Genomic DNA, 23,249 nt, shown 5'->3' on the forward strand with positions numbered 1-23,249 from the left:
CTCCAGCCGGTGCCAAGGGCTCCACCAGGTGCCAGGGGCTCCACCAGGTGCCAGGGGCTCCACCAGGTGCCAGGGGCTCCAGCTGGTGCCAAGGGCTCCACCAGGTGCCAGGGGCTCCACCAGGTGCCAGGGGCTCCACCAGGTGCCAGGGGCTCCAGCCGGTGCCAGGGGCTCCAGCCGGTGCCAAGGGCTCCAGCCGGTGCCAAGGGCTCCACCAGGTGCCAGGGGCTCCACCAGGTGCCAGGGGCTCCACCAGGTGCCAGGGGCTCCAGCTGGTGCCAAGGGCTCCACCAGGTGCCAAGGGCTCCACCAGGTGCCAAGGGCTCCACCAGGTGCCAGGGGCTCCAGCTGGTGCCAAGGGCTCCACCAGGTGCCAACGGCTCCACCAAGAGCCAGGGCCTCCACCAGGTACCAGGGGCTCCGCCCGGTGCCAGGGGCTCCACCAGGTGCCAGGGGCTCCACCAGGTGCCAGGGGCTCCACCAGGTGCCAGGGGCTCCACCCGGTGCCAGGGCCTCCACCAGGTGCCAGGGCCTCCACCAGGTGCCAGGGGCTCCAGCCGGTGCCAGGGGCTCCAGCCGGTGCCAAGGGCTCCACCAGGTGCCAGGGGCTCCACCAGGTGCCAGGGGCTCCACCCGGTGCCAGGGGCTCCACCAGGTGCCAGGGGCTCCACCAGGTGCCAGGGGCTCCACCAGGTGCCAGGGGCTCCAGCTGGTGCCAAGGGCTCCACCAGGTGCCAGGGGCTCCGCCCGGTGCCAGCGGCTCCAGCCGGTGCCAGCGGCTCCACCCGGCCGGTTCTGCTCAGCCCAAACAGCAGCTCCTCCAGCAGAAACCTTCTGTCTGCTGACTCGGCAATGTTTTTCTGGAAGCCATCATCAACAAAAATCAGATTTGATCAAGTTTCCATTTTTAATCTGAATTACTGAATTAAATGAACTTTTTATTCATGGAGATGAACTTTGTTCATGTTTCCAGTTGGAGAGAGTAAAACCAAACATTTAAACCTTCCTGTTAAATGAGACAATTAGAAACTAAACTTTGTTCTTCAGGAGAATTATGACTTTTACAAAACTATAAAAACAATCAGTTATGGAACCAGAGTAAACTCAGACGTTATAAAATAATGAAGCTGATAAAAAGTCAGAATCTTTCTGAGATAAATGAACATTTAAATAAATCCAGTTTCAGTTACAGCGGCGCTGAAAAGATTCAGTTTTTATAAAACATGAAGGCAGCAGAACCTGAAAACATTTTACAGATTACTGAGCTGCTGCTTCTTTCACGCGTTGACAGCAAACGTTTGGATCGGAGCCTGAAGCTGCAGCAGCTGCAGCAGGTCCTGCAGCAGTCGCAGGTTTTCCTCCCAGTTTGCAGGCCAGAAAGAAGCTGCAGCAGCAGAAAGCAGGTTTCTAGCAGCGATGCTGTGGATCCAGTAAACCTCGGCTCGGCGCTGCAGTCGGAGGAGGAGACTCTCTCTGCTCTCAGCATGTAGCTGCAGCTGCATTCCTGCTGCTGCAGTCGGTGTCCATCTTTGCCACCAGCAGCCTCAGAGCGTCTCCTGCTGAGCGGATCAGCTCTCTGCCTCTGAAAGCAGCCGGCAGCCGGTTAGGAAGCTGCTAAACTGTTAGCATCAACATGGCGAATGCAGCTGTTGGGTCTTACATGCTGTATTCCATGCCGACCAGGCTGGTGCCGTTGACGGCCAGGATCCGATCGCCGGTCCTCAGCTTCCCACAGCGAGCCGCCGGAGAGTCGGGAACCACCGACTTCACGTAGATGCCGCTCATTCTCAGCGCCGTTTGCTGCAACAATGCAGAATAAAGATGGCGTTCTGATGTAGAGACGCTGAGCAGAGATTACTGTCCTGGTGTCTCACCTTCCCGTCCACCAGGGCCAGTCCCAGGCCGTGGGGCCCTCTGTGGATCTCCACTGTGAACACTTCCTCTCTGTCTTCTTCTGCTGCCGCGTCTCCCGACTCCACATCGCCGCTCCCACCGACTGCACAAAGCAGAGAGGACAGCTGGAGACGACATGTCCTCCTGCAGACGTCCAGGAGTGCTTTGTGTCTCGTGTCCAGATGTTGGACAGTCAGTGAATTAAAGTTACCAGATTCTCTGGATTCAGATCAAACTTAATTTTTATTGGTTTTGTTGAACAACAGTGGAAAAATATTTAAATAATTGTTCAATAAAACTAAGTTTGTTTTTTTAAACATTGACGTTTATTGAGCCGATAAATCAGGAAGTTTTTTCCGATAAGTGCCGAGCTCAGACAAATAAAGGTCACAGAGTTTTTCTGTTCCCAGGCTGCTGGACTGAAGAACCAAAGCCAGTGGTTAGACTGGGAATAAACCAGTAGAAACCCTCATTACTGGGTGGAGCCGATGACTCAGCGGTGACATCATGAAGCTTTTATCAGCCATCATGAAACCATTAAACAGTCAAACAGCATCAGGTTAGCATCCTTCCTCTCCTCTTCCTCATCCTCCCCCCCTCCCAGCCGATCCTGAATAAAGCCACACATTCAGATTCCAGACACCAACCCAGCTGGAAATTCCCATGACCGGCCGCTGCTGTCCGTCCTGACATCACAGATTAAAGGATTACTAATCTGGGCAGAACCACAGAGACGAAGGTCAGGCCGGGGGATCCAACGGAGTCCAGTTGGATCCCACTGGGATCCATCAGGATCCACTGGGATCCATCGGGAGTCCAGTTGGATCCCACTGGGATCCATCAGGATCCAGCCACTCGGCTCGCACCAGGAAGAAATGGCAAAAATATGATCAATAGTAATAAGGAAGCACGACTTGACGGCATTCAGATCAGCATCAGTCAGTAAAACTGGACCGACGATTATTCCTGGAGGGGAGGGGCTGGTCATGCAGCAAAGGATTGTGGGTGTTTAAAAAGCAACTAAAACCTGAATTAACTTTTTTGCAGGTAAACTGTTTAACTTATTTCTGTGCAAATTTTGAGATTTTTGTATAAATGTGTTTAATTCTGGAATATTTGGCCTAAACTCGTGTCAGTGCTGCCCTCTGTGGGTTGAAATGTGAATCACATGCCGCCTCCAAACAGAACAACAGAAAAATAAGTCGCTGCACTGGCAGCAACATTTCCCCCACCCAGGCCCCGCCCACTGGGGGTGGACTAACATTTTGTTGGGGGCGGGGCTAAACTTTCACAGGTGAACTGGAGCGAAGCCAACAGGGTTGCCAAACAATAGGGGAATTTGTATAACATATACCGGCCCAAAATATTCATATTTTTTATTAACTTTTAATACATTTTTGTTGTTAATTTTCTGCCAATTATCCCAGAACCCATTAATTAATAGGACATCATCTACTTTAGTTAATACAGTTAATACTACAATAACACATGAATATATTTGTAATAATGATCACAAAATAATAAATGACGTGATGAACTGCTGCAGGAGCTTTCCGATGAGAACTAAAACTTTTTTATTATTTCTGCATGTAAATGAACATTAAAGTTATGTGACTGTTAACAGGCTGTAATTACTGGTGAGGAATTAGCAGCCATTAGAGGCAGACGGCGATGGTGCCAGATGGCTCGCTGTCAGGCTAACGCCTTAACGCATTTAGCCTTTCAACAGAAACTCAGAGAAAACAACAGCAGCCAATGAGAGTCGAGACTCCTGATGAAGATCAACCAAATCCTCCTGCTGACGCCTGGAAGAAGGCAAAAGAACAACCAACGGGGGCCGGGGCGGTCATGGAGCGCAGGAGGGGATAACGCCTGCTTAGCACCGGTTAGCGCCTAGTTAGCGCCTGGTTAACACCGGTTAGCGCTCGGTTAGTGCCTGGTTAATGCCCAGTTAGTGCCTGGTTAGCACCTGGTTTGCGCCCGGTTAGCACTTGGTTAACACCTAGTTAGCACTGGTTAGCACCTAGTTAGCACCGGTTAGCGCCTGGTTAGCACTTGGTTAGCACCTAGTTAGCACCAGTTAGCGACTGGTTAGCAGTTGGTTAGCACTCTGGATCAGTCTGAGCCAATCAGAGGCCTGAGCTCTAAACCGTTACCGTGGCTTCAGGAGGAACGCACAAAGCGCTGAAGCCGTGCAGCTGAACCGGGCCACAGAACCGGGCCGTGTTCTCCAGGTTGACCTCTGTTTGGCCTCATGAAGACAGAAGTCTGCTGCTGACCTCTGACCTCTAGTTACCTGTGTGCGGCGCCTCGGGCTCGCCGGGCTCCGGGCCTTGTGGGGTGTTGGGCGGTGTCAACAGGCAGGACGGGTCCAGAGCCAGGCTCTTGTGGTATCCGGTGCCGGCCGGACCCGGCAGGGCGTTCTGCAGCTGCAGGTTCTTCAGCTTCTGGGCCAGAACCGCCTCGCAGCGGCTCAGGTCACCGTGCGACTCTCTGCCCTGACCCGGTTCTGAAGAGGAGAGCGGGTCGGACTTCCCGTCCGGACCGGGACGGGTCGCTGCGAGTCCGGCGCTGCTCGGTCTGTCGGGAACCTGAGTCTGGGCGACACGCGGCCGGTCAGAGACGCCGAGGCTTTTCCTGACCCGACCCGGGTCACAGAACCTCCTTACCCGCTCCAGAACAGAACCCGGGCTCTGGGTCTCACTGAGCGGCAGTCGGCTGATCCAGGCCTGCAGGCGGGCCAGTTGCTCCAACAGAACCGGGTCAGACAGAACCTTAGCCGGCTCCAGCTGGAAGCAGCTGCTGGGCAGGATGAGAGGAGGATGGCGGTCCAGACCCAGCAGGACGTCTGCTGCCGGGGAGTGATTAGCGATCAGTGATCAATCATCAACAACAGAGATCAGCCCGACTACTGATGATTGATACGATTATTTTTAATCTGCATCTTTTACTAAATGGTCTCTAAAGGTTCACCGTCGTTCAGGAAAATAAATGTTTAAAATATGAATTTAATTGTTTCCATCTTTTAATGTATTTCTAACATTGTATAAAAGCTTAAATGCCAATATTTACACCTGATCAATCATCAGAATAATTGATCACTAATAATCATCATTAGTTTCAGCTCTGGACTCAGCAGTGAATCTTTTTCCTCCAGTATTTAGTTTCCTCAGCGATTCATGAACACAGAATCAGAATCAATGAAACCAGCTGGAACCGGATCAGAACAACTTGGCCCGGTCCGGTCCAGCCGGGTTCCTGTGGTGTCGCTGCATGTTCCCGTTTCTCCTGCCTGCTTTCCGTTCATCAGGTCCAAACATGCCCGCCACATCAGAGCTGCTGGGATTCCTGCTGCTCCAGTTTACTGTCAACAGCGAGATCCTGGAACAGCCGGGTCCAAACGGGTCCAAACGGGTTCAAACGGGTCCAAACAGGTCCAAACAGGTCCAAATGGGTCCAAATGATTTTCATAGAAATTACAGCTACAGAAATCAATCCAACATGTAAAGATCAGGACATTTTTCTAGAACTGTTCTTTAACCTCAGTGTTGACCCGGTCACCTAGGAAACGGGTCAGGATCAAGGTTCTACTCGACTTTTTGGCCAACATGAAAATCGCTTTGAGGTGAAAACACGGTGAAGGCAGCATGATGCTGTGGGAAGCTGCTGAGAGTAGATGGAGGAAAAGCTGTTGGAGGCGGAGCTTCACCTGCAGCCAGAGCTGTTCATGTGGCCTAGTCAAAGTCTACAGTCACACAGCAGGTCTGGAAGTTCAATTCCTGTTTTTCCCTGAGTCTGACTGTTTTGTGGCGGTTGGTAACTAGCTGCGACTGCAGTGAAGGTTTTCAGACGTTCAGATTTACCGTCTGGTTCTTCTGCTGCAGATTCATGCTGCCTGTCTGACAAACGATGGTTCAGGCTGCAGAGGAAAGGCCGCTCACAGAGGTTCTTCATTCTGGACCCAAATAACTTCCGTAGACACTGCTGGTAACCAGTCCTATAAAGTACTGGGCCGATCCGAGTAATAATGCTAAGTAAATCTGCATGGCGCTGTCCTGCAGCTGGGGGCAAGCTGCTCTCCAGTTAGAAAAATGAAAAAGACTCACCGGTCCTGAGCGCGTCCTCCGCCTCCTCCGCTGCCGGGCTCCACCCAGGGGGGCGGGGCTTCCCGCCGCCGTACTCCCTCAGCATGTGGTGCAGCTGAGCCGGCGTCAGGGCGGCGAACTCGGCCCTGAGGGACGCCCAGGACGCCTGCAGGGCCACAGACAGAAAGGTCATCGCTGGTGGAGGTGATAAACATCAATAGATGAGGAAAAACCCCAGGAAAGGCGCGAGTCAAACGTCACGTGGTTCTTTCCAGCTGAATCAGAGGAAGTGAGACGTTCTGTGTGACGGCCGAGTCCGACTGGAGGCGGAGTTTTAAATCTGTTTAACAACAGGAACCTAAAATTGTCTCTGGATGTTCGCCTAGCAGGCGAGACCCCAGCAGGCTGGGTCATCCACTGCAGCAGCAGCAGCTCCAGCAGCAGCAGCAGCAGCAGCAGCAGCTCCAGCAGCAGCAGCTCCAGCAGCTCCAGCAGCAGCAGCAGCAGCAGCAGCAGCTCCAGCAGCAGCAGCAGCAGCTCCAGCAGCTCCAGCAGCAGCAGCAGCAGCAGCTCCAGCAGCAGCAGCAGCAGCAGCTCCAGCAGCAGCAGCTCCAGCAGCTCCAGCAGCAGCAGCAGCAGCAGCAGCAGCAGCAGCAGCAGCAGCAGCAGCAGCAGCAGCAGCCACTCAGCCGCTGCAGATGGAAAACTAAAAGCCATGGAGGGCGTGTCCCACTCTGCAGCGACCACAACAAGTCGTCTCATTCCAGAGCAATGATATTCCTGAAATCCTCAGCCTGGCAGCAGTGTGGAGCCGCCGGCTGCTGCTTTGAGTCATGCTGTGGAAACAGGTGTCAACTCAACATGCCAGACTAACATCTCATACTACAACAAGCCCCGAGGGTCAAATTAGCTGTACTTTGAGCTGCAGTACATCTATTTTTGTGCTTTAGAAAGAAACTATGAAAATGTTGTTCCTAACAAACAAGATGGCCGCCACAGGACGCTCTGTTCAGTCTACAGGATTTTCTAGTGGAGGTAAATCCTTCTGCCTGACCCACAGGAACATTTTCTACCAACACGAGGCCCGGATATTTTGGGTTCATCAGAGTTAAAACCTGTTATATTTCCACAACACAACGGATCAGAATCACACAATGAGGAAAGCACCAGCAGAAACAAATAGAACCATGATCTGATGTTTGCTTATGAGTTTTAAATGAAGGTAGGAAGGGTGGGCAGGGAGAGTCTTTACAAAACCTTACTTTAACTGACCTCTGCTTCCTCAGCCAAACCTTCATGTGAAGCTCATCAAACCGTTTCTATCCTGAACTAAAGTCCCTCCGACTCCCTCTAATCCGTCTGAGGATCAACTTCATCCCAAAGCGCCGTGTCTCAGCAACGCTCAGTCCAAACGCCGCGCCACAGACGGACGGGGGCAACGCGGCAACGACCACAACATGGCAACCCGAGGGCAGAACGACCACAACATGGCAACCCGAGAGCAGATGGAGCAGAACATGGCAACCCGAGGGCAGAACGACCACAACATGGCAACCCGAAGGCAGATGGAGCAGAACATGGCAATCTGAGCCACCAGATTTCAGGGGTAATGTGAGCTGTCGGTGTTTCCCGTTTACCTGCAGCTGAACCTGAACAGGTGAGGAAGAGAACATGTTGCTTAGGCAGGACGAGGAGTCAGAGCAGTCTGACAGGAAGTGGACAAACAGTTTTCTGGATGTTTGGTCTGAACGGCTGGATAAAAGCAAACGGGATGTGATGCAGTCCCAGGTTAAACATTACTCCGCTCCAGGATTTACTCTGGATTACATAATCTGCAGGAACGGCTACAGCTCCATGATGTCATTTGCTGGCCGGCTTCCTGCAGGCCGTTTCCTTCTGCTCAGAGGCAGAACAACGAGCAGCGAGTCGCGTCCAGAATCAGAACCGATTACTCAGATCCTGATGCTGAGGATAGTTAGAACAGAAACATGGGACACCTGAGGGGGTAAAACCCGTGAGGCTGACGTCAGCGTGGCTCCGCCCACCGGCAGTCAGAACAGGAAATGAGCAGCGGACGTGAGCTGACCTGCAGAAGCGTTTCTTTGGGTGTGGCCAGCAGATTGACGGCGGCGGAGAACTTCTGCAGGAACTGAGTGGCCATGCTGGCCAGGCCCTGATTCTGGACCCAGTCCATGAGCAGGTCCAGGTTGGCCCGGATCTGCACGCCGCGGGACCACTGGTAGAACCCGGCCACGGACCCTGAAGAAGCAGAACCTCCGGTTAGCCAGAGCAGCCCATAAGGCCAGCATAAACAGAACCCAAACAGTAAAAAATAAATCGAGCTGCAGTGATGCTGCTCAGATTTAACCTGCTGGTTCAGTAATAAACTCAGTTTTAAGACCTGATATTACTGATAATGAACATTTCAACATGAAATCTGCTCCTGTACAAAACCAGCCAACTTTCATTTCCATAAAGTTCTTTACTTTATTCATGCAAACACTCAAACTGTTTCCATGAATAATAACATATTGACCAGATGGACCAGAACATGGCAACCCGAGATGATGAAGAGTCTCAGACATTACAACATGCATGACGGCGGTAGCATAGCAACCAAAACAAGAAACAGCAGCCACCTTCAAAATAAAAGCTGATTTTAAAGATAGATTCAGATTTCTGTCCAAAGTGAACATTTATGAACGATTAAAACATCCTGACTGTGTTGATGCAAATATTAAACATATAGCAGTTTGTCAAAAGCTAAAGTAAAGGGAGAAACAACCAAACGGCCACGATCCGCATTCATAAGGCTGGGGACGCTAAAGCTAAAGCTAAAGCTAAAGCGTGAGCTGCTACCTCTCTCCATGAGGCTGTTGAACAGCGAAGCGTTGATGAAGAAGAACAGGTAGGCACAGAGCTGCAGGGAGATGTCCGGATGCACCTGGAAGGCCGACAGGAGCTCCAGCGCCTCCTTCAGGACCTGCAGGATGTTGCTGAGGCTGACAGGAAGTCGCAGCTGACCGTCCTCAGAGAAGGGGTTCCCGTCCAGCAGGCCGCCCAGGGCCGGGTACATGCTCTGCAGGGGGACAAAGGCATGACGACTCTGAACTCTGAGGAGGCCTTTCACTGCACAGCTGAAATAAATGCAGCAGCAGAATCGCGTTAGAACGACAAACTTTCTCGTCTTAATGAGATAAAAGTACACCGAGTTTACGATCGGTAAAAGGCAAAGCGGCTCAGAACGACTCCTGTGGAAAAGTTCAAAGGTTACAGAGGGAAGAAGTTTGTTTTTAAACCATCTGAGTATCTGCTTCTTCTGGCATGCACACACACACACACACACACACACACACACACACACACACACACACACACACACACACACACACACACACACACACACACACACACACCCCACACACACACACACACACACACACTCCATAAGTGCGGTAGAGCCTTGAGGAGGAGCCAGCAGCTCAGCTGCAGTGCATGTTGGACCCCTGCTGGGAAGCAGCAGATGGCGGCTGGTTTTAGCGGGTCGAGGTGAAAACCTGACAGCTTCAGCTCAGGAATCCGGTTTGCACATTGAGAACATTCAGTCATCCACAGGAAATCACAGGGAAGAGCTGCTTCTGCTCCTCCCTGCTCTGCTGACAGCTGCTTTCCTCTGCAGGAACGCCCCGATCATCTGGGCCCAAAACGCCTCAATAGGTTAAAATACAGACGAGCACGGCAGAACTAAGAGCTTATAAAACACCACACTGAAAGCTGCTGCTGATTATTACCAATCCATAACCTATCGAAACTGGATCAGCAGAGCTCATTTCTTCAGTTCAGGATAAAATCCGTTGGTCTTAAAAGAAGAGAACAGGATGTTCCTGTTTCCTTCACTGTAGAGGCTGCAGGACGACCTGCAGACGCTCCGATCATAAGAACCGATCAGCTGGCTGCTGCCTGCAGCAGACGCATCAGCAAAGCAGCTTCTGGCTCCATCCCTCTACAGAATCGTCCAACAGGAAGTCGGCCGTCAGGGCGCAGCAGCGGCGCTGAGCTGCTGCAGTGGGTTTGGATCTGCAGGTAAAGTCCTGAGATCTTCTCCAGTAAAACAGGTTTGGCTGAAACTCTTTCTGGAATCATAATAGATAAGAATAATAATCATCTGAGACCCAGCAGGGAAGCGGCCATCTTTACGGACATTTTGCATGATGCATCATGACCAACTGACTGAGGATGGAAGGTTATCCTGGTTCTGATTCTACCAGTTCTGCACATCTGACCTGAAACTTTTGCCCGTTTCTCAGTCAGGTTTGGTGGAGAAAACCTTTAAACAGCTGGTTGGTCAGATGGTGACCTTTGACCCCAGTCTCATCATCCCAGAATCAGAAAAATGTCTTTTGATAAGAGTTTGATTTATGGTTGCTGATAAATTTCAGTTAATGGTTTTAAAAGCTGTCAGTTTTATCTGAAAATGGATTTTTCTGTTTTCTCCACTGTTTGTTCTATGAGAAGGTTCAGAAATATTAAACCTGCAGATTAAATGCAGTGACTGCGACCGGCTTGTCTGAAACAGGAATGATTTTTCGGAGCCGTTTGTGGCGCCGTGAAATGTACCAGAAAATGAAAACAGAAACTCTGAACTTCCTGCAGAATCTGAAGTTCAACCATCGGTTTGCTGAAATGTGCCAGTGGATGTTTTCTCAGGTAGAAGTGAGCCTGGGACAGCGATGATGTGACTGGTTGTTTCCCAGCAGGTCCAGTCGGTGGAAGCTGTGCAGCTCCAGATAACTGCTGTCAGTGTTTACACTGCAGAGTGGAAAGGACGCCCCGCTCTCTCCCTCCCTGCTCTTTCCTGCCGGAGAGCGTTTCCACGCTGTTATTGTGTTCTGGGTCTGGAAAACGCTCAGTGAAAACAGACTGTTGTGTGAGCACAGCCAGGCTTCCTGCGTCACATGTGGCAGTGGGGGCAGACCTTGGTGAGGTAGTAGACCGACTGCTGGAAGGTGAACATGATGACCTCCTCCAGGACCGTCATGGCTTCCTCACAGGCCGTCTGGGTGGACCACAGCTCCGCCTGCAGCCGCTCTGATGGGAACCAGAACACAACGCTTTTTACCACCTTCACAGGGCTGGAGGTCCTGCCGGCTCTAAAGAGGCAAACAAAATGTCCACCTTGGTCCATGCTGTCCCGTCTCCATGGCAACAGCTGAGGGACCTCATGCTGGATGAAGTGCAGCAGCTCGATGGAGTTGGCCATCCACAGAACCAGCGGCCGCAGACCTGAGATCAGTTCCTCCAGACTGAGCTGCTGCAGCTGATCGGCTGCATCGTCAACGGAGCTGCTGACGAACAGACAGGAAATACAGATGAAGCTGATCAGCAGCCCGCCTGCAGCGGCAGCCCGCCTGCAGCGGCAGCCCGCCTGCAGCGGCAGCCCGCCTGCAGCGGCAGCCCGCCTGCAGCGGCAGCCCGTCTGCAGCGGCAGCCCGCCTGCAGCGGCAGCCCGTCTGCAGCGGCAGCCCGCCTGCAGCGGCAGCCCGCCTGCAGCGGCAGCCCGTCTGCAGCGGCAGCCCGCCTGCAGCGGCAGCCCGTCTGCAGCGGCAGCCCGTCTGCAGCGGCAGCCCGTCTGCAGCGGCAGCCCGCCTGCAGCGGCAGCCCGTCTGCAGCGGCAGCCCGCCTGCAGCGGCAGCCCGTCTGCAGCGGCAGCCGCCCGCCTGCAGCGGCAGCCCGCCTGCAGCGGCAGCCCGTCTGCAGCGGCAGCCCGCCTGCAGCGGCAGCCGCAGCCGCCCGTCTGCAGCGGCAGCCCGTCTGCGTTTAATTTTGCTGCCTTTCGTGTGATGAAACAAGGTTTCTGAAACATTTCACCTATAAAAATACTTGAATGTGACAAAATGTAGAAAAGTTTAAGGTGTTTGATTATTTTTGTAAGACACAGATATTAGTTTAGTTTCTCTTTATAGACTGCAGTTAAACATCTCGATGATGTGGACTCACGCTTCTGGTTGCATTGCAGCGAGTTCCTTTGTCTTCTCCTGAAAGGTTAGATCACATGATCACATGAACACATGAATTACTGCAGAAAACATGTGGCTGAGTTCAGACCAGCGTTCCTGCTGCTTACCCACGTAATGAGCTGGATCTGGCTGGCGATCCGGAGCAGCAGCTGCCTGAAGTGAGTCAGCTGGAAGGAGCCGGCGGAGCGCCGGATGCAGAGAATCAGCAGGAAAGCAGGAGTCAGCTTTGGTTCGTTCTCACTGGGATCCACCATGTCCAGGATCTCCTGCAGGACCCGTTCCTCCTGCTGCAGCTCGTAGCGCAGCGTAGCCTCGGTGCCCTCCAGGCTCCTCCAGCAGGATGCCGGCGGTTTCCCCTGGAGCCGCTTCACGGTGATGCAGGAGCCGCAGGACGAACAGGAAGTGCCAGCGTCAGAGCCCGGGCGGAGCCGGGCCAACCAGGGCGGAGCAGGAGGAGAACCCGACCCGCCGGTGGGATCCTTGAACAGGAACAGGTAGTGCTTCCCCAAACCAATCAGGTCTCCAGGATTCAGTTCTACTTCCTCGTCCAGAAGGAAACCGTTTCTGGTGACGGCGGCCCCATGGAGGGGCCTCAGCAGGGTCACAGTCTTTCTCTGCTTTCCTGAGGAACTCTGGGAGTTGGAGTCCAGGCGTCTGACGCAGCAGTGCTGCGGCGACACGTCAGGAGCAAACAGGAGGATGTCGACCTTGAGCCGCTCCTCATCCTCTCCGGTACTGTGCTCCTTGCAGCAGCCGAAGATGGTGCTGCTCCCGCTCATCAGGTAGATCACAAAATCCTAAAAGATCAAAATCAATCACTTCCAAATCCTGCAACACCAGACTGCATCTGCTTAGGACTCTTATTTTGAAATAAGAAAGGAAGTAGTTGTTGAGTTGCACCTTTATGTTGACATGATCAGCTAATAACTACAGATCAATAATCAACGATGCCTGTAAAAACAGAGGTGAACATGCTAACGCTATCCTAGCCTAGACCTGATCACCGATGATGCCAGACGGAGTTAAGCTAAACAAATGAAGTAAAGATGAAACTGGAAAGAAGCTGCTAACATTATTACAGAAGCTGGAAACTGTCATAGATTTAAATATGGTGTCTGTCACCGTTATCTCCCGCTAATCCAGCAGACTTAGCGCATCCTCTGGATCTGCCAGGGTGTCTGGGATTGGACTGATCCCCTTGTGTAACAGTCAGGAAATCAGCCAGCAGTGTGAACGGAACCAGGATTAGGTGCTAAGAATACAACCTGGAGGGGCAGGATGAGGCGAGGCGAGGCGCAGCGAGGCGAGGGGTGGCGATGCGAGGTGAGGGGTGGCGATGCGAGGCGCAGTGAGGCGAGGGGCGGCGAGGCGGGGCGCAGCGAGGCGAGGGGCGGCGATGCGGGGCGCAGCGAGGCGGGGCGCAGCGAGGCGAGGGGCGGCGATGTGAGGCGCAGCGAGGCGAGGGGCGGCGAGGCGGGGCGCAGCGAGGCGAGGGGCGGCGATGCGGGGCGCAGCGAGGCGAGGGGCGGCGATGCGGGGCGCAGCGAGGCGAGGGGCGGCGAGGCGGGGCGCAGTGAGGCGGGGCGCAGCGAGGCGGGGCGCAGCGAGGCGAGGGGCGGCGAGGCGGGGCACAGCGAGGCGAGGGGCGGCGAGGCGAGGTGTGGGGCAGCGATGCAGGGCGCAGTGAGGTGAGGGGCGGCGATGCGAGGTGAGGGGTGGCGAGGCGAGGGGCGGCGATGCGAGGGGCGGCGAGGTGAGGTGAGGGGCGGCGAGGCGGGGCACAGTGAGGCGAGGGGCGGCGATGCGAGGGGCGGCGAGGCGAGGTGAGGGGCGGCGAGGCGGGGCACAGTGAGGCGAGGGGCGGCGAGGCAAGAGGTGGCGCAGCGCGGCGAGGCTAAACGCTACTCATCAGATTAATAGATTATTGAAAACTAATTTAATAAATTGATTATTAACGGAAGTATACAGACTCAAAAATGGCAGTTTGCTGAAAGAACAGTCAGAGCTGTAATTAGTCAAAACTGTAAAATATATATATATAAACATTTTGCATTTAAGAAGGTTTTACCCAGAACTTCTCAACCAGCAGTTTGTTTCCAGCTCCTAATAATCACTGCTGCAGTTATTAATCAGTTAATGTAAAACATGAACGGCTCCTCTGCATTTATAACAACTGAGGATTTTTAGATCAAACTTTCACTAAAGTAATGCTGCCACTGACTTTTACACAGTGAAATGTTGAATTTTTTTTATGAAGCAGTTCAATTATTTATTTGTATTTTTCATGAATTTTCAATGTTGCATAAAATAGTCTTGAGTTTTGAAATAAAACTGCAGAAGGAGCCATTTTCCTTTATTCACTGAAGTGATTACGGGTCAGGATAACGGGTCGCTGCCGGGCCGGTTCCTCAGCTGAAATGCTTCTTATGCTCCTTCTGTCGGCCTGGAACAGCACAGCATTAATAACATCAGCTATCGCTTCCTATTTTAGGTCAACTGACACAACACAGACAAGCCTTGCTTCTTTGCTTTGGCTCTGGTTCTGGTTCTGACCTATTGTCAGGAGAAAGGAGCCGGCAGCGCGCCGCAGAGCTAGCGCCATACTGCACTGTCAGCGATCTCCTCCTCCAGCTGCAGCGGCCGCAGCGATAAACACGCAGCACTTCCTGCAGCTGGACGGAGCCGCTCTGCTGTAGGAACCGGGTCAGGGGGTGAAAGTGGTTCGACCCGGCCCTGAAGTCCAGGAAACAAAGCTCTAACGCTGCCGACTTATTATTGTTTCAGAAGCAGGATGTGGTCAGCATCTGTCAAACATTCAGGAGTTTCTTTACTTGGACTTCTGTGGACACAAAATGACAGAGCAGATATTCAGAAATAGATCTGCTGGTTCTGTAACTCCTTTCTAAGAAAGCGCTCGTATGGGACCCAGGTACCAAAATGTGACGAGGCTCAGGGATTAACAGATGATAATCCAGAGCTCTCATGCTGCTTCTCTCCATGTCGTCTCTTAACACACTGGAGGGATTTTCTGAGCAACATCTAAATGTTCAAGTAGAGAACAGATCCAAACTTTACTACAGTATTTTATGGTATTTATTCCAATAAATGATGAAAGCTTGTGCTTAGTTAAAGTATTTGTACATTATGTCTGGTTGTACATCTGGGAATGCTTACACAGCAAACTGCAACAGCCACATCAAGCAAAACAGCCGTCTGAAAAAACAAGCAACATGGGAATTTAATCATGTTTTTAAACGTCTTGTTACTTGATGCTCTAATGGAAATAAGAGTGTCTGGTTTTATTTAGAGCTTTATGCAGGAAGTTTCAGTGTTTCCTCTGGAGGAAACGTACAGTCTGCTGTCAGGTAGCGCTAGACACGCTACGTGCTAACCGTGGTAAGTGCTGGCCACGTTACGTGCTAACTGCGCTAAGTGCTAGCCCGCTACGTGCTAACCGTGGTAAGTGCTAGCCACGTTAAGCGCTAGACACGCTATGTGATAACTGCGCTAAGTGCTAGCCCGCTACATGCTAACTGCGCTAAGTGCTAGCCACAGTACGTGCTAACTGCGCTAAGAGCTAGCCACGCTACGTGCTAACTGCGCTAAGTGCTAGCCACGCTACGTGCTAACTGCGCTAAGTGCTAGCCACGCTAAGTGTTTTCCAGCATCTCGTCTCTGATATTAATATAAGTTATTAATGAGAGCTGATGGAAGGAAAACCGTGAGAAAATGTTTTTAATGTTATTAACTGACGGTCCTTATGAAATGCTAAGGTGAATTCCCGCCCGCGGTCTCTCTGCATGTTCTCCCTGTGCATCATGGGTTCTCTCCAGGTACTCCGATAGCCCACCTGTCTGTGGTCGTAGCCCTGCAGCAGCAGGAAGTAGGGGAAGTCAAAGGGTGGGTGAATGGAGTACTGCGTGGCGTTGTCGTCGCTGCTCTCCGTCTCTTCCTTCTCCAGGCCGAGTCGCAGAACCTCAGTGTCGGCCTCGGCCTCCGGGTTCTCTCTGACTGCGCTCCGCTGGGCCCGGCCCGCCTCCCTCTCTGTGGCAGACAGGTCCATGTCGCTCAGGCTCCTCCAGAATCCCGGGCCCTCCATGTCCTCCCCCCCGCTGTCCACGAACAGGGACGCCACTCTGGACCGGTTCTTCTGCAGCTTCCGGGCCTGAGCGTTCACCCCTGGAACCACAAGACACATCGTCAAGCGTTCTGCCTCCGTCAACGTCCGAGAGGTTTCAAACCAACTGGGTCACCAGCTCAAAGACCTTTATAAAACCTTAATGAATCAAATGTAAGACCTTTATCTCTAAAGACAAACAGACTCTAAACAGCCGGAGTCTGTTTTAACAGACATGATGGTTCGTTAAACTCACAGTGTTCCTGTGAGAGAAAATCACATCACCTGTAAATACTAAGATTTTTTTTTAATAATTAAATTGTAAAAAAGTTACAAAACATTTTAGGTTTTTGAGAACAAAAAAAAATCCATCCCTGGATCTCTGGAGTGTTTGGCTTAATCTAAAACACAAACAGAAGAGAGCTTTTGTTTATGAAATCTTGTTTACAGTGGCCGAAATTCCCCTGAAATTGGTCTGGTAAACCAAACCGACCCAAACATAATGCTCGACTGCACTGGCGCCGCCTCGATGCAGCAGAACCGGAGGACAGCTGGGGGGCGGGGCGGCCCTCTATCTGATATCAACAGCCGCTCCGTCGTGCTGACGTAACACGAACACCATTCAGCACTGCTGGAGCCGGTAAGCACAGAGGAATGTCCAGAGAGACGATTCACACCCCTCTCTGCTGCTGCTGCCGTGACGGGGTTACCTGTCTGCATGGGGTTACCTGTCTGCATGGGGTTACCTGTCTGCATGGGGTTGCCTGCCGGTACGCGGGCAGGTTTACCTGTCTGTATGGGGTTACCTGCCTGCATGGGGTTACCTGTCTGTATGGGGTTACCTGTCTGTATGGGGTTACCTGTCTGCATGGGGTTGCCTGTCTGCATGGGGTTACCTGTTTGCATGGGGTTAACCTGCCGGTACGCGGGCAGGTTTACCTGTCTGTATGGGGTTACCTGTTTGCATGGGGTTACCTGTCGGTATAGGGCGGGTTTACCTGTCTGTATGGGGTTACCTGTCGGTATAGGGCGGGTTTACCTGTCTGTATGGGGTTACCTGTCGGTACGCGGTCGGGGGTTACCTGCCGTGATGGTGTCTCGGTGCTTCAGGCTCTGCTGCTCCACGGTGGAGCGGTGCTGGATCTCGAAGCGCCTGAAGAAGCCCTCCTTGGGCTTCCAGAGTGCCTGCAGAAGCAGGGGCCTCTCGTTGGCCCCCACCACCCGGAAGCACTCCCTCCTCCACTCGTGATCGGCCCCCGTCTGACCAATCACGTCGCAGAGCACGTAGTCGCTGGCGTCCTCTTTCTCCAGACAGTACCTGGGCGACAGAAGCATGGCTGTCATGTTGTATTAAGCAGGTTTTAGTGTGATTGCTATTTATCCAATGATTAATCTGAATAATCGATTACTAAAATAATTGTCAGCTGCAGCTCTACTATGAATACTTTTGCTAAGCACTGGATGTTTTCCTCAAACTGCAAATATTCATTTCCTATCTTAAAGTGAAAATTGGAAGACTCATTAGTATATTTTATTTCATAAACATTGAGAGGCGATCGGCTTCCAGGGCCGGGCTGTAGGGGGCGCTCTCACCTCTCCAGGGCCTCCCTCACCAGCTCCCTGGCGCTGGACTGGCTGGTGGCCAGCACGCTCTTGTAGTGGGCTCCCTGGCAGATGTCGCTGCCGAAGATCTTCAGGATCCCCGGGATGGAGCGCTGGCTGGAGAGCTCGGCGGGGTCGTCGGGGGCCTGGGGGTCAGGACCGCCCCGAGTCGGGCCCCGCCGGCCCGCCTCCCGCAGGTTGGGGCTGTAGTTGAAAACCGTGGACAGCCGGTTGTTGTGACGCCGGATCTTGCTCTTGGCCGGCTGCCGGACTCCGGCGCTCTCTGCGGAGCGGACGGCGCCGTCCGACTTGTTGGACCTGAGCGGAGGAGCAGAGTCAGGCTGCAGAGCCTTCAAACGTTTCTGTTTATGCTTCAACAAACTCTCTGCTTCTACCAAACAATATCTGATAATGTCTCTGAGTCCTTTGGATGGCAGCAGCTATTTATAATAACTGCATGGGATTTACTTTGAAACTGGCCTTACTGAACAGGGTTTTATTTTAGTCTTTATTCTGTTTCATTTTAGTTTAATTAAGAGAACATAGCCATAAAATTAGGAGAATAAAGACTCAATCTGACCAGAAAAAACATCTAAAAATTACAAGATATAAATCATTTTAACGAGAAAAAGGTTTTGATAGTTATTGTGATCTGACATGAGCAGCTCAGTCGTTTGCCTGATCGTTTCAAAGCTCTGCTTATTGTAATAACTAGATGCTGCTGTGTTAAAAGTATTTTCTATCTGTAAAACTTAAACCAAAGTAGAAGTTCACAAGATGATCAACATTTCTCATTTTTTCTTATTTTTTATGCCAGAGTTCTCATAAAGTTACAAATTCATTCTCCTAATATTGCAATTTTACTCCGGTGATATTTGGACTATTGTTGTATGTTTTTATTCTTGTAATTAAAAAAAAAACCTCAGCCTTGCCCAAATACTCCAAATAAATACAAGCAGTAAACACAAAACAAGATGGCGGCGCGGGCCGTGGTGACATCACTCTGGACTACGGAAACCCAATAAACGCTTTGGACAAAAATATCAATGTCCCAAAAATTAAATCTTAAAAAATGAAAGGCCAGATTGATCGGCAGCCTTTCTGTAGATCTACTTGCTTTGATTGTCACTTTGCTGATGTTGCATCAGAATTTTTCCATTGTGGGAGAATTTAGGATATTTTTATTCTTTATCCACATTTTTCCAGACCTGGAAATGACTTCAATCACGTGTCCTGGTTTTCCAGATTACAAAGGAATCCTGCGTTCCCAGTCTGGGCGGGTTGCTCTGTAAAAACACACAACCCGCCCAGTGTGCACCCAGGAGCCTAGTAAAGGGTTTAAATAAGTTTCATCTCCTCCTAAACTGTTAAAGAGGCATTGAAACACCAGAACAATGCTGAAAGGCAGAAAAGGACTTTAAATCCAGACACCATCATGATTTTAGAAACATCACCAGCTGACTGTACTCTAAAAGTATTTTTAAATGACTTTATTAAAGAAAAAACAGTTATCCAACCTGGCCCTATGTGAAAAATAAATACCTCCCCTCGTTACATTATGGGGTTGAAAATATGACACATTTTTCAGTTCAGTCTCACTGAACACACCCCGATTACTGCAAAATGAGCAGAATCAACAAACCCCTGAAACAGAACTGGTCTGACAACATGAGGTAGGCCAGACCGCAAGATCCAAATGCAACAAATGAAGCCCTGACTTGAAGGAAACAGACAATTATGCTCAAAATCCTTTAAATGCGGATTGATTGAAGCATTTCTGCAAAGAGGAGCATCAACATTTCTTCACAATGATGTCAAAGACTGATTTCAAGTTTTCCAAACACTTGATGGAAGATAACCAATTATTATTATCTACAGGAGGCAATAACTTTTGATAAAAGTTCTCTCATAAATTAAATCAATATCTGAGAACTGATGTAGTCAGGTTAACTTTGTACAACATTAAAATTTGCATGTGTCAGAATTAAAGAGTTAAAAACTTATACAAGTTACTTTGGGGGACTGTGAGGTGGAACTCTCTTATTTTATGAGTTAAAATCAATTATTTCATGATGCCAATCAGTCCACGCAGCTGTTTTCTGATGGAGGATGGATGTAACCATATGGCCACAACACAGTTAAATCTAATGCTAAAAGTAAATATTTGTAAATTACTGAACTTACTGAACAGATCCATTGCTGGGTTTCCTCCCCAGTTTGGCCAGGCGCCTTTTGGGAGAGCGGATGAGCAAACCCACGGGGAAGTTGAGGGTTTGTTTATTTACGTGGCTGCTTCTCTCCTCAGAAATCATCGTTTGACTTCAGTTTGTCTACAGAAACACGACGGAACCACCGAGACAGCCGACGTGGGCAGAGGTTCGCATTCTCCCTCCGCTCCCCCGCTACAGCTAGCGGCGGGAGACGGGAACTTTTCCGGATTAGAAAAGCTCAAAAAAGTTTAATCCACAAGACAAACCTTTTTCCCCAGAAGAAGACGTAAAAAGAAGCAGAAAAACCGCTCCAACAGCCGCTCGTGCTTCCGTTACACAGACCGTTATCCGAACCGTTTCCAACCGTAAGTTCACATTCCTTCACGGGAAAGAAGGAAACCCGGAGAAGTTTCAGAAGTTTACATTAAAATTCGTCGACATTGGGATCCAAAATGCAGTAAACCGGCAGTCCGTTTGCGGGAAAAAGTTTCTGGGAAAGCAGTGAAGTTCCATCCCGGGTCACGTTGGTAGCCGTTATGTCCAACACGGAGCGCTGACTGAGCGGACTGGATGGATCAACCTGCCGCCGCTGGAGCGCGAGCTTCCTCACTGACGTCACGAGCACCAGGAGGCGGGGCTAACTCACGCGCTCTCGTGTATATGGCAAGCTAAATTAACATTTAATGGCCAGACTTGAACATGTAATTTTATAAATAAAATAAAAGTATCAAATTTGTGCATTTAGTCAACAAGACTTGAGTCCATATCCTACACGCATAAAATATGTATTGAAATGAAGATGATCTAAGTTAACCCAGATGCCACAAAAGCTGAAGTGGTAGATTAGTTTGAACATGGAAACTAATAATCAGCTTGTTCCTTTTCTTTATTCTCTAAACAGTAAGACTGTCTCCTGCTGCAGCAGATTTCAGGTTAACACCCAGACTGTCATAAATGTACAAGTTAAGTGGGTCCTTTTTGACCGGTTGAGGTAATCTTTTTGCAATATCTTTGTAATGAAAAGTTTTAATCACTTCATATTCCAGGTATTCCTCAAGAAACATGTTACTGATATCATGCAATTCAAATTTTTAATTTACCTCTTATACATTTTAAGAAATAGCATGTTTTATGTCACTACCCCATTCTTCCGTGAGTGGGTCCAAAATGACCCGCATTCATTTCCTATGGAATTTAATGGGAATCTTTGTTTCTTACCAACTGTGACTGTCAGGAAAACATTTTTTGTGAACCAAACACACTGAGACCTAAGTGTCACCCCTGAATAATATTATTTTACACAGCAAGAACTCTAAGTATTATCTTTATTTTTTATCTCACAAATGTGTTTGTGTCAGTCATGAGTACTGTGAGCGTTATTGTCACAAATCAACATATTAGTCTTCTTCAAAGTTAGCTAGTTATCTAACCAACTAGGTAACATTACCACCTGTACTTTGTTGTGCATGTGTATTATTTGTGTGTGTGTCTCTGTGTGTGTCTGAAACCCTGGATGAGAAAACCAAGAGAGAGAGAGAGTGTTGAATGACATGCAGAACCTGCTGATCAATGTGTTCAAGGTTCTTTCTTTTATCATCTCAATAAATAAAATAAAAATTCATAGCTATAGAAATAAATGCATAAATAAATGAGCCAGAAAAGTATAGAGTGCCTTCTCTGGGTCAGGGAGGATGTCTTGCCCCAAGTGGAGGAGCTCAAGTATCTCAGGATCTTTTTCACCAATGAGGGAAAAATGGAGCAGGAGATCAACAGGCGGATCGGTGCAGCGTCTGCAGTGAAGCATGTGCTGTACCAATCTGCACTGATCTGCACCGATCTGAACCGATCTGAACCGATCTGTACCGATCTGTACCGATCTGAACCGATCTGTACCGATCTGTACCGATCTGTACCGATCTGAACCGATCTGTACCGATCTGAACCGATCTGAACCGATCTGTACCGATCTGTACCGATCTGAACCGATCTGTACCGATCTGTACCGATCTGAACCGATCTGTACCGATCTGTACCGATCTGAACCGATGTGTACCGATCTGTACCGATCTGTACCGATCTGTACCGATCTGTACCGATCTGAACCGATCTGTACCGATCTGTACCGATCTGAACCGATCTGTACCGATCTGAACCGATCTGTACCGATCTGTACCGATCTGTACCGATCTGTACCGATCTGAACCGATCTGTACCGATCTGAACCGATCTGAACCGATCTGTACCGATCTGTACCGATCTGTACCGATCTGAACCGATCTGTACCGATCTGAACCGATCTGAACCGATCTGTACCGATCTGAACCGATCTGTACCGATCTGTACCGATCTGTACCGATCTGTACCGATCTGAACCGATCTGTACCGATCTGAACCGATCTGAACCGATCTGTACCGATCTGTACCGATCTGTACCGATCTGAACCGATCTGTACCGATCTGTACCGATCTGAACCGATCTGTACCGATCTGTACCGATCTGAACCGATCTGCACCGATCTGTACCGATCTGTACCGATCTGTTGTGGTGAAGAGAGAGCTGAGCCAAAAAGCAAAGCTCCTGATTTACCGGTTAATCTAAGTTCCTACCCTCTTCTATGGTCATGGGCATCGGGTCATGACTGAAAGAACGAGATCACGGATACAAGTGGCCAAAATTAGTTTTCCCTGTAGGGTGACTGGGCTCTCCCTTAGAGGAGAGACTCAGAGTAGAGCCGCTGCTCCTTCATGTCGAGAGGAGCCTGTTGAGGTGACTCGGTATCTGGTCAGGATGCCTCCTGGACGCCTCCCTGGTGAGGAGTTCATGTCCCACCAGGAGGAGGGGAGACCCAGGACACGCTGACGATGTTTCTCAGCTGGTCTGGGAACGCCATGGGTTCCCCCAGAGGAGCTGGAACCAGTGGCTGGGGAGAGCGAACTGTGAGCCTCCTTACTTAGGCTGCTGACCCCGTGACCCGATCCCGGATGGATGGATCACACACATACACACACTCACATGTGTGATACACACAGCATAATAGAATAGAAACAGTAATGTTAGCTACCGAGTTTCAGGAAACGTGCTCTTTTGCAGCCCCTCCCCACATGCCCACACACACACACACACGCACACACACACACACACACACACACACACACACACACACACACACACACACACACACACACACACACACACACACACACACACACACACACACACACATAATGGATGTTAACATTGACCATTACTGACATTTCATCATTGTTGTTGTAAAATTGCTGCTGTTGTCATTTTGTTTTAAAAATATTCTACACATTGTTCTAA

The 23,249-nt window shown here is 50.3% G+C and overlaps 1 protein-coding gene across 4 annotated transcripts; it reads right to left on the reverse strand.

The window, feature by feature from the left end:
- Positions 1 to 888: 888 nt before the first annotated feature.
- radil2a (Ras association and DIL domains 2a) lies at positions 889 to 20,533 on the reverse strand. Of its 4 annotated transcripts, none has more exons than XM_088007810.1 (16): positions 19,899 to 20,528; positions 17,706 to 18,032; positions 17,195 to 17,430; positions 15,846 to 16,174; positions 12,103 to 12,792; positions 11,976 to 12,013; positions 11,154 to 11,323; positions 10,954 to 11,066; positions 8,838 to 9,057; positions 8,065 to 8,237; positions 6,000 to 6,144; positions 4,563 to 4,741; positions 4,190 to 4,490; positions 1,875 to 1,996; positions 1,661 to 1,800; positions 889 to 1,582 (listed from the first exon to the last, which is right to left on the reverse strand). In XM_088007810.1, the coding sequence occupies exons 1-16, from the start codon at positions 20,024 to 20,026 to the stop codon at positions 1,480 to 1,482; spliced, it is 3,414 nt and encodes a 1,137-aa protein (XP_087863936.1). In that variant the 5' UTR covers positions 20,027 to 20,528; the 3' UTR covers positions 889 to 1,479. The 4 variants fall into 4 exon arrangements, with proteins under 4 accessions (XP_087863936.1, XP_014869183.2, XP_014869182.2 ...); XM_015013697.2 differs by having other exon boundaries at positions 4,563 to 4,744; XM_015013696.2 differs by having other exon boundaries at positions 4,190 to 4,744; positions 11,154 to 11,320; positions 19,899 to 20,529.
- Positions 20,534 to 23,249: the final 2,716 nt, after the last annotated feature.

Source organism: Poecilia mexicana, unplaced genomic scaffold (assembly GCF_051168715.1).
Source record: "Poecilia mexicana isolate PSO_F unplaced genomic scaffold, ASM5116871v1 scaffold_8, whole genome shotgun sequence".
Classification (NCBI taxonomy): Eukaryota; Metazoa; Chordata; class Actinopteri; order Cyprinodontiformes; family Poeciliidae; genus Poecilia; species Poecilia mexicana.